The 16,692-nt window shown below is 37.3% G+C and overlaps 1 protein-coding gene across 1 annotated transcript in view; it reads right to left on the reverse strand.

Annotated features, from left to right (window-relative positions):
* Positions 1–16,692, reverse strand: part of Zdhhc2 (zDHHC palmitoyltransferase 2) — a 73,268-nt gene extending 56,576 nt beyond the window's left edge. The window contains exon 1 of the mRNA XM_004853088.4: positions 16,519–16,692. Coding sequence (XP_004853145.1) covers positions 16,519–16,645 — 127 coding nt within the window. The 5' untranslated portion in view covers positions 16,646–16,692. The remainder of the gene's footprint in view (positions 1–16,518) is intronic.

Genomic DNA, 16,692 nt, shown 5'->3' on the forward strand with positions numbered 1-16,692 from the left:
TGTGTGAGTACTGCTGTAAGATACAATATATCAGTGCAATATTATGCAAACATCACCAGATTATATGGTGGATGCATTCATTAATGTGAGCGGCAAGGTATAAAAGTATGTAAGGAATTTAAAAAGATAGTCATCAATATTTAGACTGAGTCTTTTCCTGTGCTGAAAGAGAGAGCTGTATCTCATGTTTCCTACTGGGATCTCTCTCCTAAATATTAGTATAGATCTCTCTGTTGCGAATATGATTTCACTTACCTAGGTTTGTACACACTATAAAAAATAATCCCTTGCTATTTACTCTTAAATCATGTTCAGTCCCTGGGCTATGGATCAGGAACTAGTTCATAATTAGTACTATTGGCTACTACTGTATCTCCATAATATTTCTCCCATCAATTTTTATTTACCCAGTCTGAGTACCACTTACACTTGCTAACAAGTTGTTCTTTAAAGGGATTACATTTCTTAACTTTTACCTTTCATGCTGTAGACTCTTACTGTACAAAATCTGTTGCTAAATCCTGGACTATGTAATTGAGTCAGCAGCCCTGAAGTTTTCTACCCTGAACATGCCTGATGGCCAGCATCCTCCTGACAGACAACTACCCAGTAATGAAGGCTATTGCACAGGCTAAATGGGACTATTCATAATTCCCTACCCATCAACTTTCCCACTGAGCTATGAAAGGGTAAGGAGGTAAAAAAAAACGACATTCATACATCTCATGGATACTGCTGGAGAACTTCAAATTTGGACATGTTTACAAAGGTGCACACAGGCTTTTGTAGAATACATTTCCATAAAAAATCACCTACTCAAGAAAAACTGTACTGTGACCATCAAAAAATTAAACATAGGAGTGTCATATTATCCAGCAATTCTACTCCTAGGTATACTCCCAAAATAATTTAAAGCAGGGATTCACAGCAGCTTTATTCATGGCAGTCAAAAGGTAGAAACAACTGTAATATCTATTGATGGATGAACAGATAAACAAAATGTGATACATACATTCAAAGGGATATTATTTAGCCTTAAAATGAAATTTTAATACATGCTACAACACAGATGAAGAGGGCTGGAAAGGGGAAATGGACAGTTACTATTATTTCATGGGCATAGAGATTCAGTTTGGGAAGATGAAACAGTTCCAGAGGGAGATGGTGGTGATGTTTGCACAACACTGTAAGTGTACTTAATGCCTCTGAGCTATAGTGAGCTAAACGATAAGTCTGAACATACCCACAATAACAAATTAAAAAATAAATCCTCTGCTCCAGAGCCTATTCTCAACCACAAGATAATATTCAACCTTAGCTAAAAATTTTTTTCTCATTTTTGGTCGTTTCCACAGTGCAGAGTTTTTGTCGTTTAGCACTTCCAAAAGAGTGTTTCCAGAAGTGACAGAAAAAAACAACAACAATGCTTTATTGGGATGCAGATGTTTAGCTAGACATTTCCACTTGTGAAGTAGCTCATTCATGAGTCTCTCCAGATTATCAATGCCTGAGATTCAAAAGAATGTCTGGGCAAAATGACAAATTCCACTCCTCCTTGACCTTTTTCAGTCAATAGGGAATAGATGAAACTGAATATAAAATCTGAAGACTCAAGATTTTGGATACTTTCTTGTATGTGCATCTGTCCAAGATTTATAGTCTTGAATCAGTTAAATTACATTCAGCATACTATATTTGAGCAGGCTGGGGCAAGGAAAAGGGGAATTGAAATATTTTATAAAGTTTTTAAAAAAATCTAAGTAACAATTTCAGCATTTTAAGGGGAAGTTTTAGTTACACTACTAAAATGGACTTAGTATGTCTGGAAATGCTGACTAAATTTGAGTGCTTCTTATAAATACATTTCATTTCTTTTTTTTTTTTAAGTAATTTCTTTATAAGTATATCAGGGCAGATATTTTGCCATTCTAAATTGTTACTATTATTAATAGATCTAATTTATTAATATAATTTAGTAATTATCTTTTAAATTCTCAAATGCGTTGTACAATTAATTTATCTAAATTTTTATTAAAGATAATCATTTCAAAGTCCAAAAAGATAAAAGTCATCTTATATTTGAAATCATAAAAATACTAGAAACCTCTTTATGAACATCTTGGATGATTAAAAAACTACAACAGATAATCCTTTCATAAAGGATTCAATGTTCTTTGACACTTGAAATATCTACTGTGCCAACAAGGCTCAAATTAAACAAGTTCAGCTGGCATTCAGTCATATATTCATTCATGAAAGAAAGAGAGCTAATGTGCTGAATGCTGCTATGTGTTAGCCTCTGTGTTAGGCACCAGGGCTACAAAAGTGCACACACCAGACATGGTCATTGCCCATGAACTTTTCTGTACATCATCCTCAGATAAATTTATCTGTAAGTAAAGCCTTTTAAATTAGACTAAATTAATTCAGGTATCTCCACAACTCATACATTGGTATATATGATTCTCCTTGGTAAACATTCTATATTCAAGGTCAGAAGAATAGAGTCAGTAATAAATTCAAAACATGAGCTGAATGTTCACACTGTTGAATTTGGTCGTTCCTTCTTGGTCCTTGCTAGCTCCTACATAGAAGCTGTTGGTCATCTTTGGTCCACTTATCTGTTAGGTTTATACCCTCTCTTGGGAGAACAAATCTGTCTGATGTCAAGTATTTTTTTCTACTCTTTTTTTTATTATTATACAGATTAATGGGTTTCAATCCAGCAGATCTGTATAAGCACCTAACATACTTTAATCTTTTTCTTTTTTTTTTTTGGTACCAGCGATCGAACTCGGGTCCTTACGCTTACAAGGCAGGTGGTGGAAACACTGAGCTAAATCCCCGGCCCCCACTTTAATCATTTTAATCACCCTCATTACCCTCTTTCCCTGCTATCCCCCCAATTTCATTTTTTGGGGGGATTTCAATTTGTATAATAAATTTTGCTCATATCCTTCCCCCATTATCACCTTTATACTCCCTCCTCCATGTTATTCCTTCTTCTTGCCAAGTCTTTAACCTAACTTATATGTTGAAGGTTCCCCAATTTCCCCCTCCATTCTAGACTTCTATCCCATATGCCAAACTCATATATACAAATACCCTGCATCTCTATTTCAACATCAACATATCATTAATGACTCCCACCAAGAACTCTAACAGCCTCTGCATCTCCATCCTTCCAGTTTCTCAGGCTAAGAACACTGGCATCAATTTTAGCTCTTTTATTGTATAACTCACATATGTCTATCAGGAAATTCAGTTGTCATCCTTTAAAGATACATCCAGACGCATCTGTCACTATTTCTAATACTCACATCATGGTTTGACACCTCATCCTTTCTCACCTGCGTTAACACAATAGCCCAGGTTCCACAGCAGCCAGAATGATCCTTTCAAGCCTAAGTCATAGCATGTAACTTCTCCACTCAGTTCACTACAATAAATCTTCGTTTTACTCCAAGTCAAAACCTTCACCTCTTGATTTTGTTAGCTACTTCCTTTCTTACTCCACTCCAGTCAAATGATCATCAAACACCCTAAGCAGATGCCTACCTTATATATAAACCATTCCTTCTGCCTCAGATCCATTTCTCTCCAATATTAGTCTGGTTAAATCCCTCAGATGCTTCAGGTCCTTGCTTAAACCTTGAATTCACTTCTTTCTCCCACCACCTTACTGAAGATTAAAACCTTTTCCTGGCATTCCTCATCTTTGCCCTGCTTTTTGCTTCCTCTCATGAACTTATGATCCTCTAACTACTTACTGTATCTTTCTTACTTTTCCCTCCCCACTAAAATGTAAGCTCCAAGAGCAGTCAATAGATATTTTTTGAATGAATGAATAAATTAAATGTCCAAAATATGTCCAAAATTATGGATAGTTGAAATGCATTTCAATTCTTGGCATTTGTAATTATATGTTAAAGGGCAAGTTTATGAAAGCCTGTAGTATCATTACCATTTTCATCCCTCTGGTTGTCATACATTTCTTGGTTCCACATTTCTTAGTTTTCAGTATGTATTAGTCATGGAATAAGAAATATTTCACTAAAATATAATTTACATAAGGCCTTGATTAAGTCAAACTTGGTTCTGCCTTTCATCGTTTTATGTTAACTGACCTCCTTGGAGATGCCCTGGATAATCACTAGTCATAGTTAAGTTCATAAATCCCTGAGAGTCTTTTTTCCTAATACATATCACATGGAGTTGCCCACTTTGTAATAAACTTGATCACATATTAGCGCTTGCAATTTGAAGCAGGCCTATGATATTCACTTTGAGGTTCATAACTGAAATATATCTTCTTTCTTTCTTTACAAATGGCATCAGGTGTCTCTCATTACAGCTCAAGCTCAGCTGTTTTGAAGCAGACTGCCTTTTGTACTGAAGCACTCCAATGTGAATATGTGGTATATATTACAGACAGTACAGTATTTCAAATCCCAGCACCTCTTCCATCTCTAAAATCTGTTGAAAAATCACACATTAAATCCAGCTCCTTATCTATTTGAGATGACCCATGGGCCCTCAAAGTGAGGGACACAATGCAGTCTGAGGTTTCTATTTTGATGCTGGAGGTTGAATCCAGGACCCCTGAATGCTAAGCATATGCTCCACCACTGAGCTACACCCCCAGCTCCTCATCTGGATTTTAAGTCACCTCATTCCAAATATACCCTTCAAATAAAAGGAAAATCCAATTTTTAACATAATGCAATAAACATGGAGACAGAAATTTAATTTTATCCATATACAGAAAATAGATAATTATGTAACCTGGTTTGCTAAATTTTATTGAATTATAACCAAGTATATTTATAAAGTTCTTGGAACTACATGAACTTCTTTTGACAAGAATTATATCTTTTATAAGATGACCACAGAGATACATATCTAACTCATAACTATTTCACTCCTTAGATGTACAGTTTTAAAAACTTAGAGAAAAAGTTTTTTGTACATTGTTTCATGTGTATTTTCTGATAGTCTCCTCTGGATCATACTGTTTCTCTGGGGTGGCAAAGCTTGTGAGTAAAGCCAAAGAGGTCAAATTAATTGAAGTAAAACAGGAGTGCTTAATTGTACACTTCAGTACATTATAGTGGCAGATAATGAAACCCAGCCATTTATAAAGCATTTCATTTGCATTTTAAAAATGTAATGCAGTGCAGGCTGCCACCTGCAACACTGACTGAAGAGGTGTCTACACTAGCAACAAAAATTTCCACCATAATCTACCTGCAAGCCTCAGCACAAAAAACAAATAGAAACATGAGAAGACAAGGCAACAAAATGCCTCCAAAAATGCCCAATTCCTTCAAAGCTGACCCATTGGGCATCAAAGGCGAGGAGTGAAAAAAAAACACACAGCTGAATTATTCAATAAGATAACAAAACAGATAAGGTACTTAGCAAGCTCAGAGAAGATATAGCTAAACAGATAATAGGCCTAATAAAAAGATCAGAAAGTCTACAGAAAACACTAATAAAAACCTGGCTGAGCTAAACAAAATGATACAAAACAGAAAAGATCAGTATAGAAAAGAATTAGTCCATAAAAAGACACCAAACAGAAATTCAGGAGATTAAAAATTCTGTCTAAACTATGGACAGCAGAAGTGATCAATGTGAGAACAAAGTGTCAAAACTAGAAGACAGGGGTGTTATCATTGACACTGTTATATTGTTATTATATATCATTCAGATATATCTTAAAAACAATAAGAGAACATGAAAAATGGACCCAACAGCCGGTAGATGACACAAAGAAGACTAATCTAAGATTAACTGCAATAAGTGAAAAATCAGAAGACAGCAGAAATGGCATAAAAAACCCTATTTACTGAAATAATAGAAAACTTTTAAAATAAGGGAAAAGAATTTAACATATAGGTAAGTGATGCACATAGAAGCAGAAGCCACCATCAGAAAAGATCCTCTCCATGACACATAATATGTCAAAATCCCAGAAGTTCAACCCAAGAACAGATTCTTAAAAGCTATTAGAGAAAAGCAATAAATTACTTATAAAGATAAACCCATTAGAATTACAGTAGACTTCATAACATAACCCTTAAAGGCCAGGAAACATTGGAGTGAAGGGCTTCAATCCCTAAAAGAAAACAATTTCTATTCCAGATTGATATATCCTGCAAAACTATCTTTCAAAATTGATGGAAAAATAAGATATTTCCATGAAAAAGGACACCTAAAGAAATTCATGATCAGCAAACCAGCACTTCCAAAATTCTAAGATATCCTAAAAAAGATAATGAAGCTAACAATAACAAAAGGTTTAATAGAATGAATACATCAGACAGGGTGAGTAGTTAAGCCAAACAACAACAAAAAAGGGAATCAGCAAAGGAAAATAATGCAATGAGAAGAGTAAGTCAATACATTTCAATAATACTTCTCAGCATGAATGGTCTCAATTAGCCAATCAAAACACACAGATTGGCAGAATGGATCAAGAAGCAAAATCCAACAGTGTGCTGTATACAAGAAATACAACCCCAAAAGAAATTCAGAGACTAAAAATCAACAGATAAAAAACATATTCCAAATAAAAGGAACCTTTAAAAAATTAATTTTTTTTTAAAAAGCAGGTATAGCTATCCCATTTTAGACAAAATGGACTTAATGCCAAAACTAATCAGAGAAGAAAAGAAAGTCATTCCATATTGGTTAAGGGAACAATTCAACAGGAAGAGATAACAACTATTAACATATGTGCATTGAGCAGTGGTGCACCCAACTTGACAAAACAAATACTAAAATGAAACCAAGAAGATACAAAAGCCCTGAAGAATCCAACAACAGACAATAAAACTGAAGCAGTAGTTAGAAAAAAAATCTACAACTAAGAAAAGCCCAGGTCTGGATGAATTCACTGCTGAATTCTACAAAAAGGTCAGGGGAGATCTAACACCAAAACTACTTAAGCTCTTTAAAGTACTTTCAGGAATGACTACCAAAGTCATTCCTGAATATTAGCATTACCTTGATTCCAAAACCAAAAGAGGATCCGACCAAAAAAAAGAACTATAGGCCAATTTCTTTAATAGATACAGTATAATGCAAAAATCCTCAATAAGATACTGGAAACAGAATTCAACAAATCATAAAGATCATACATCATAACCAAGGATGGTTCAGCATACACAAATCAATAAATGTTAATACATCACAACATCAGAAACAAAAACAAAAATCACATGATCATCACGATAGACACAGAAGCCCTTGACAAAATCCAACATCTATTCATGATTAAAAAAAATAAACCTGAAGAAAATGGGTATAGACACCCCCTGTTTCTGGAGAAACAGAACTAAAGTTGTCAAAATGGCCGTACTTGCAAAATGGATACACAGATTAGCACAATCCCAATCAAAGCACCAACAGCATTCTTCACAGAAGTGGAGAAACCAGTCCTAAATTCATACAGAACTAGGAGAGACCCAGAATGGAAGAGCAATCATGTGTACAAGAGCAAAGTGGGAGGCATCATAATCTCAATTTGAAGTTATATTGTAAAGCTAGAGTTATAAAAAACAGCATGGTACTGGTGCAAAAACAGACATGTGAAACAATGGAACAGAACAGAGGATGCAGAAACAACCCCAAGCACATTAAGCCATTTGATCTTTGACAAAGGGACCAAAAACATACACTGGAGGAAAGATGGCCTCTTTAATAAATGGTGCTGGGAAATCTGGCCATCCACATGGAGAAGACTGAATCTAGACCTGTAACTCTCACCATGTACTAAACTAAAATCAAAATGGTTTAAAGATCTAAATGTTAAAAGAGAAACACAATCTGCTAGAAGATAAAATAGGTAAAACTCTTGAAGACATAGGCATAGGCAAGGACTTTCTGAACAGAATCCTCCTTACACAAGAAATACTACTAAGAATCAACAAAAGGGATCATATCAAATTAAAAAGCTTCTGTACAACAAAGGAAACAGCCAAAGGAATGAAGAGACAATCTACAGAATGGGAAAAAATATATTTTCTAGCTTTCCTTAGATAGATGACTAATATATAAAGCATATTTTAAAAACTCAAAAAATCATACCCCCGCAAATAAAAGACCCAATCAAAAAAAAATGGGCACAAGAAATGAATACACTTTTCAGAAGTACAAATGGCCAATAAATACATGAAGAAATGTTCAACATTGCTGGCCATTCGACAAATGCAAATTAAAACCACACTGAGATTCCATTTTACTCCAGAAAGAATGGTTATCATCAAGAATCAGATAACAACAAATGATGGTGAGGCTGCAGGGGAAAAAAGAATCCTCTTACATTGTTGATGGGAATGTAAACTAGTTCAACCACTATAGAAATCAATACTGAGATTCCTCAAAAGACTTAAAATAGAAATTCCATTTGACTCATCTTCCCAAAAGAACTAAAGACATCATGTTACAATGATGCCTACATATCTGTGTTTATAGCAGCACAATTCATAATAGCTAAATCTTGGAAGAAGCCTATATATCCATCAACAGATGAATGGGTAAAGAAAATGTGGCATTTACACATGATGGAGTACTAATCTGCTATAAAGAAGGACAGACTTGAGTCATCTGTAGAAAAATTTATATCACTTGAGATGATAAAGTTAAGTGGATAAATCAGACACACACATATATAATTTTACATTGTTTCTCTTTTATGAGAAACCCAAAATATAAATGGAAAGCAAAATAAAAGTTAGCTAATAGGAAATAGGGAGATGGATCTTTGTCAAATAGGAATGGGATCAGAAGATGGAAGGGGGGAGTAGGAAGAAGAGGGGAAGGGCCTGAAAAAAATTAGGATGTGTATCAACTCCCCATAAGGATTGTCATTACATACCGTAATCATGTACTGATAAAAAATAAAAACCAAAATAAAAAAATGTAAGCAAAAACTATAATCAACAAGATAGCTAAAATGAACCATCAAGAATGCATTTCAGAGTGCATAGAAGTGCTAAGATGATAAACACAGCATATATTTTTGCATAAAAGTGGATAAAATAAGGGCCAGGGATTTAGCTCAGTGGTTTTGCCGCCTGCCTCACAAGCGCAAGGACTCGAGTTTGATGCCCAGTACCCCCCCAAAAAAGTGGATAAAATAAATAAAATAAATAAAAATCAATAAAAGTGGATTTTGTAACACTTCAGGCACCAATATTTATAATTGAATTTAAAAGTTATAGTCAGATCAAAGGTCAAACAGGAAATAAACTACACATATATTACAAAGATGTAAGTTATAATTCTGAAAGTTAAATTGTCGAGTAGAGTTGGTTTCTTTATTGACATCATATGCTTTTTAAGAGAGCAGAACATCTACCTTCTCCCCCCCTCACCCCACCCCTGTCATGATAACTTCACTCTTTCTATTCTCTGAATCTGATCGAACTAATAATCAGTATGCAATTATACAATTCCCTTAAAGGAATGAGAAAATTGTTCAACAAATTTTCCAATGGACTATTCAAAACTTCATTCAACTATATTTTTATCATTAATTCTCTACATTATCTCTAAATGCTGATATGTAATATCAATATATAATAGAATTTCACATGCTATTAAAACTATCTCTCTAATGATCTTTGGAATGTTACTTTCCCAACAGACAGCATGGAGAATCTATCCCATATTCTAGCAAGTCATTTTCAGAATAATTATCTTGATAGTCATCACAGTGGAATTGCTGGAATCTCAGGGGACCCATGAGGCCATCACTTCCTACAGAGAAGAAGTCTGGCAGATGTCATACAACTGTCAAAGTACATTAAGTCAACAGTGTAATTTATGAAATGCAAGTTACAATTGTATTTTTCTGTGAAGAAAAATCACAAATTTTCCATCAAGATAAGAAACAAAAACAAATGAAACTACCAAAAATCAGTGCACAATATCTCACTGAGAACTCCTTATCTCCATACATACTACTCTCTGGAATTTTCTTCTTTTCTTTTTTTCCCTTCTGGCACAATTTCTTATCATGAGAGCCAAAAAAGATCAAACACCTGAGCGGATGGAGCAATACTGCCCTGGACGTGAATGACACAACCTGAGCTCAGCCAACTGTATTTGGTGCTGGGACCATCTTCACAAAGCTGCAGGCAGCAGTGGTGGTGCCAGCACTCTTTGACGGCCAGTCATCAGAGCATGACTCCAAAACGCTGTTCCTCTGGTGTAGACTCAGGTCAGCTTCATCAACCTTCTCTTGACTACTATCCATTTTATAAATGAGGTTCTTCAGTCTTTTCATGGATTCAGTGAGTTGTATTCATGAACATCCTTGCCTAGTTTCACCCACCAAGTCACAGGTAATGTGAGCTGAGAGCAGAGAAAAGGTGGCCTATGCTTGTGGTAACAAGTGAAGGAGCTAAAACAACCACCTAGTTCATAGCAGAGGCACAAACTGCTTGCCATAGTTTCACTCTGAGATATGTCCGTGCGGTAAGATTTTAAATATGATTTGAATTCATTACTACTTAAGTGCTTCCCATAAGTCTGCACCTTTATTGACTATCTTTTCACATTGCTCCAACAACCAGAGCAAAGGTTCCCAGGAGAGTGGTGTTTCATCCTCCATTTCTGCTCTCCCACCATTCACCCTCTTCTGAAAGGTAACAGCTCCTCTCCCTGTGCCCAAGCTGGCAGAGGTTCATTTTTTGTGTTCTTGCCCACAGGCAATTTTCTCTTGGCTATTAGGAGAGGATCTCTAAGTTCTCCTCTAAATCATTTCTGTGGAGGAAAACGCTTGGCATATAACAAGAGAGGGTTCAATATTGTAAATGCTTTTCACTGAGCCTTTGCCAGGCTTCAGAAGCTGAGTCCTTCCTAACCTTCCTCGAGACAATGATCTTGCCTTTAAAAATCATCCTTTCAGCTTCTAATCACTGCAAATACGCATGCCAGCACCTAATGGCATGGATGACTTTCTCAGGAAGCATATGAAAGCAAACTTTTTCTTTTTTTTAACAACAAACTTTAATTTAAGTCGAGCTCTATTAGATTGAATTCTCTCACTTATTTCCATTATAAAATTAAATGTTCTCATGCCACAAATAGGTTAAATAAGACAAGGAAAGGAGAGATTAGTTCATTAATATGTATCGAGCTAAGATTATCTTAATTGCCCCATGTATGTTACCTCTAATAAGAATTAATAGCAATTAGTAATGGTGCATTATGCAGTGAATCAAAAGAAAAAGAATTCTCACATACTAAATGAAAAGAAGAAAAAATTAAGTCCTTCCACTTACACCATAAACCATTTATCTTCAAATCCAATGATAGCACAGACCAAGAATTTAGAAGACATAATTTATAATTTGAAGTTTAGACCTGAAGAAATATTGAGATTTTAATCCTTTGGTTCATATAATTTTAAGTCTTCAAAACATTTAACAATATTAAGAAAAGTCATAAAATTAATGTATTTTGCATTACTATTGCCAATGAAATAATTTTTAAGTAATTTAGGATGTTTTGTATGCATCATTTTTCTTTAGATAACAGTTTTCTATAAACATTCTATTTGATTTCAAACTATTTTAATACTTATAGATAGCAACATATGTATTCCAAAGATCATCTGTCTGCTCCCGAAAAGAAAGCTTGAATGTCCTACATAGTTTATAAAGTGATAGTTTGCCATTAACAGAAATAGAATTCTTTTTCTGTGTGGCTCAAATTCATTGCCTGCTGGAAGGCAGCTTAGAGCCCTTCAGTCTCCACCTCAGAGCTGGAAATGGCCTTGAGTGAATGGCAGTTCACAGGTTAACAGAATCTAAGGTTGAGGTCTTATCTTTAGACACTGGTCGTTCATTTACAAAAAAACAGAAAATGTGACCATATATTTCTCAAATTGATCCCTAAGTATGTGGATTACTTCTTTTCATTCTTAACCCTCTCTAGTAAACACTGTGGCATATAAGAAGTTGCAATCATTGTTGAGGAATGTTAAAAGACTGCAAAACTGTGAGTAATGTCTCAATATTTTCAATATCCTAACAAACCCTTCAAAGGTAAGCAAACTATTGTCAAGGCCAAACTACCTGAGCTAATAACTATGTTTGTTAATAAAGTTCTGTTGGAATACAGCCACACCCACTCGTTAAAGTATTTTCAATGGCTGCTCTCTATAATAGCAGAGTTCATGTGGCTTGCAAACCAGAAACATGTACTCTCTACCCCAAACTAGAAAGCCTTGGGCCAGAGATTTAGCTCAGTGGTTCTGGTGCCTGCCTCATAGCCTTGTAGGCATACGGTCCCGAGTTCAATCTCCAGTACTAAAAAAAAAAAGAAAGAAAGCCTTCTAAGAACTCCAAAACCCTTGTGTAAAGGAGAACAGAAAGGGGAAGGAGGAGAAGGAGGAATAGGAGAATAATTAGGAAGAAGAAGAGGAGAAGAAGAGCAGACAGAGGGAGAGGAAGAAGAATGATGAAGAAGAGGAGGAGGAGGAGAAAGAGGAAAAAGAAGGAGAAAAGAAAGAGGAAGAAGGACAGGAAGAAGAGGGAGAAGATGAAGCAGAAGGGGAGGAAGGAGAAGGAAGAGGAATGAAGACAAAAGAGGAGGAAAAGAGGAAAGAGGAGGAAGAAAGGGAGGAGGAGGATCAGCAGCAGCAGCAAGAGGAGGTTAAAAAACTTGCTAAACAACTTCACTGGGCAAAGGGATTTGGTGAGGGGTTTGGTGGAAAAGGGAGACATTCTGACATTTGTGCCACAGTAGCAAAAGTCATAACTGACATCTCCAGAATGAGGATACAAAACTTATAGCAATTCTTAAACATTTAACTGCTTCACCTATAATGCAGGATAGGGGTTGGTCTAGATGACCTTAAGTTCTTCAAACTTCAGGATTGTCTGAAATGACTTAAAACCATAAGCAAGCTAGGTCTGGTGGTTCACACCTGTAATCCCAGCACTCAGGAGGCTGAGGCAGGAGGATCACAAATTTGATGTAGCCTGAGGTACATACTGAGTTTCATGCCAGTCTCAACTATCTAGTAAGACCCTGTCTTGATAAACAAACAAACAAACAAACAAAATAAAACCATAAGCAAACCTAGAGCTATGAGTATACAACACAATAATAAATGTCTCATAGCACCTTCCCAAGGTGAGAGGAGGAAAATAATAACATTTTAGAAAAACAGAAGCCAAAATGGTTAGATAAGGGTATGCGAAAGTTCTCTTCAATACTCTTGAAAGTTTTCAGTGAATTTGAAATCATAATAAAATAAAAATTAAAACAATTTTAGATCTTAGCAATTAAAAGGAAAAGCTTCAATTACCTTCTTTGACAAACAAAGTTAATACAATAACTGCCACGGTGGATCTGTAAGACATGTAAACCAGTATGTCCACTGAATGAAGCATGTTGGAGACCACAGTCTAACCTTACTCCTATAATTCTGCATCCTAAAGTCCTAGCTTACAAGTTTCTCTTATCTTGTGGAAAACAAGCTAGCTCATAATTAAAAGGATCATGGGCATGTAAGACACCAAAGAAGCCCAGAATGGTGAGAAGGGTAAGATGGGAAAAGAAGCGATGAAGGAAAGGAAAGGATGGGAGAGAAGGGTAATATGAATAAAGGGGCCCCATTAATCAACAAACGAGATAAACATATTCCAAAAGACCACAAGTCTATCAGTCCTATCTGATCTTTTCTTTGGCAGAACAGGAAGCTGACTCACCTGAAGTACTTGACTCTTACACACTATATGTATCACACACACACACACACACACACACACACACATATATATTCCAAAAAGAAATGTGAATTTTTTTCTTAAAATACAAACCCTAAGCAGAAATTATGCTAACTGAAAAAAGTGCCTAGAGAGCTACATACATGCATGTTTGTTAAATATAGAAACTAAGCATAATGAGAATCATTATCTCCAGTTTCCAAGGATACCAGGATAAGCACTACTCCTAAATTGCAGTTCATTCAACAAAGGGTGCAGAGCAATTTATATTCAGGGTCATCCCTGGCTGACAGCAGATGTAGGAGGAGGACCAGGGTAAATTACCCTGTTTGTTCGATTCTATTTGTTACCGACCACTTCACAGCCCCTGACCTCCATCCTCTGGTCCCAGCCCTGGCCAATATTTTATATGAAAAATTTGTAAAATGTGATTGTACATCTTCCAAGAGGAGAAAAAGTTCATATAAGGCAGGGCGGCACAGATTTGGTTAATCCTGGGAGTGGGGTGAGAAAAGCAGAAGAGGCTGGTTTTGTATATCTTTTACATAGTGCCTAGAAGAGAACCATGCAGCTAATGTCAACTTCCAACCCAGCCAAGGCTATGCCAGGCTTTGGAACTTCCCACAAGCCACACTACCTACACTGCCATGGTCTCTGGAATCAGATTCATCTCCAACTCATTCTATCCTCTAAAGCCTTTTACCTGTATCTTTTATAATGAGTGCTTCCTTCGTGTTTTTTTATGGCAATGAAAATATAAAAACTACTTCCTGTCAACTTAGCAGATACTGCTTCTCAATCATTTATTTGTTTGTTCAAGACTATTTGTTGACTGCTTTCACTTTGGCCAGCGTTTGTGCCAGGGCAAGTGAGTAGTGACAAGTAGTAGGAGACTCCACTGGGGCTCAGTAGGCGAACATCACTCACAAACAGTCCAAAGGGAGGCGTTCTCCCTCTTAATCAAATTGTCACTTACAAAAATACTGATGTAGCTTTTGTACATACTTTTAAATTCGTTTTAAAATCACAGAAAATATATATAAAATATGGTTAAGATATAATAGCAATTTAGTATTTATGTAGTTTCAAACCCATCTCTGTCTACTCACTACAGTAAGACCTCCCAGGTAGCACCTGGTACCTGTTAGGGAAGAGGAGCTCGGTCTTCAAACGTTTCCCCCCGGATGGATATGGGACAGTGTGCCTGGCTAAGCTTCTTAGCTTGATGTGATAATACACGAGAATTAGCTACTTTGATAATGAACGACTAGGACCTCCCTGCTTTTGCACCAGTTACATCAGTTGATACTGTTTGCTGTTTTAAAGAACTGAAAGAGTATAGCAAAGGTCCCTAATAGTTACGGAACATATACAATATATATCAATAAGACAAGCTAATTTACTATTAACTGTTCATAGGAAAATGCAGTATGTGCCTTCCTACATACTCCTGGTCTCATACATTATACATGACCGGAAATCACATATAGACATACTGTCATGAAGATGTCAATATAGCCCCATCTTCTCTTTTCTTCACACTCATTTTTTAAAATTAAAAGGTTGTTCCTAAATCCAAAAAATTAGCAAATTTTAAAACTATTTAAAAACTATATGAAATGAGAAGTTTGTCTCAATTCTCTTAAAAGTCACATCAGTAGTTATTTTGGTGTATTATTCTGACACCATTTCTCACAGGGGCAACATTTTGAGGTAAGATGGCTCAGAAAAGATTCTACATCTCAATCCTGAAGCGTCGAAAATGCTAAAATTGCAAAAGTTTAATTAAGTAGGTCACTATTTAATTTTTTCCCAGGCCCATGCAGGGCTAGTGCTTGGTCGAGCAAAAACAGGCGCGTTGGTAGGTATATCGCCAAGCACAGAAAGCACTCACAAGTCACTGGTTGAAAAGTCATCCACGGTTTTAACTTTTTTTTTTTTTTTGATAACCTAGGTTAGCTTTCACAGACCTCTGAAAAGACAGAAGCCAGCTTACATTAAGCAACATAATTGTATTCCCTACTTGTGCGTATTCAAGTTAGAAAAGAAAAGTTTCAGCATTGAAAGTACCCTACCCATCAATTCAGAAGCCTAGAATTTGGACGGGAGCCACCTGGATTCCTGGGTGTAGAAACCCCAGATGCTTGCCCCCCCCCCCATTATTCTAACATCTAAATTATGGTCCTGTGTATTGCACATGTCTTCGAAAATATACTTTCTAGTAGCTCACCTGTCCATGTCTTTTTAAACTAGAAAGTGTCCAATTGGCAATCCTCGAACTATAAAGAAAGCTAAGACGCCCCTGAGCGCTTTCACAGAACGTTAAAAAGTGCATGCATGACAACCAGAAAGGGATCCTGTTTTGCCACGGAGGCCAGACCAGCGTCCCCGCGCAGGTCCGGGGTAGCTCAGACGGTGGGCCCAGCTCCGAGACCTCCAGCCTCCACCCGTACCCCCTCTCGGGGAGGCTGCCTGCAGCGGGGACCACAGTTGTCCCGGTGCCGTCTGCCCATCCAGGGGGTGTGGCTGGGTGGTGGTGCGGAGTGGAGGTGACACAGTATCTTTCAGAGTTGCAAGGGTAGAGCGAGTGGAAGGAGGCTGCCCCAGGCTGCTCTCGGCTGCGGCCGGCGGAGGCGCAGCTGGGGGCGCCCCGGCGGTGCGTCGGGGTCCCCGGGTCCCGGGATGGTCATACGGGGCTGCGCGGGGGGCGAGGGGCACGCGGGGAGGTGGCGGAGCGGGCAGTGCTCCCTCGGGGAGGGGCGCTCACCTATGCACAGCTGGATGGCGTAGGCGTAGTAGGACCAGCCCAGCAGCAGGCTGATGAACACCACCGGGATCCAGTAGAGCACCCGCCGGCACCGCCGCCTGACGCTGCCCGGGCCCGAGGGAGCCATCTTCCAGCCGCAGCAACCTGCCCAGCTCCGCCGCCGCCGCCGCCCGC

Source organism: Heterocephalus glaber, unplaced genomic scaffold (assembly GCF_053883595.1).
Source record: "Heterocephalus glaber isolate CG9 unplaced genomic scaffold, H.glaber_assembly_v1.0 deba00001461, whole genome shotgun sequence".
In the NCBI taxonomy this organism is placed as follows: Eukaryota; Metazoa; Chordata; class Mammalia; order Rodentia; family Bathyergidae; genus Heterocephalus; species Heterocephalus glaber.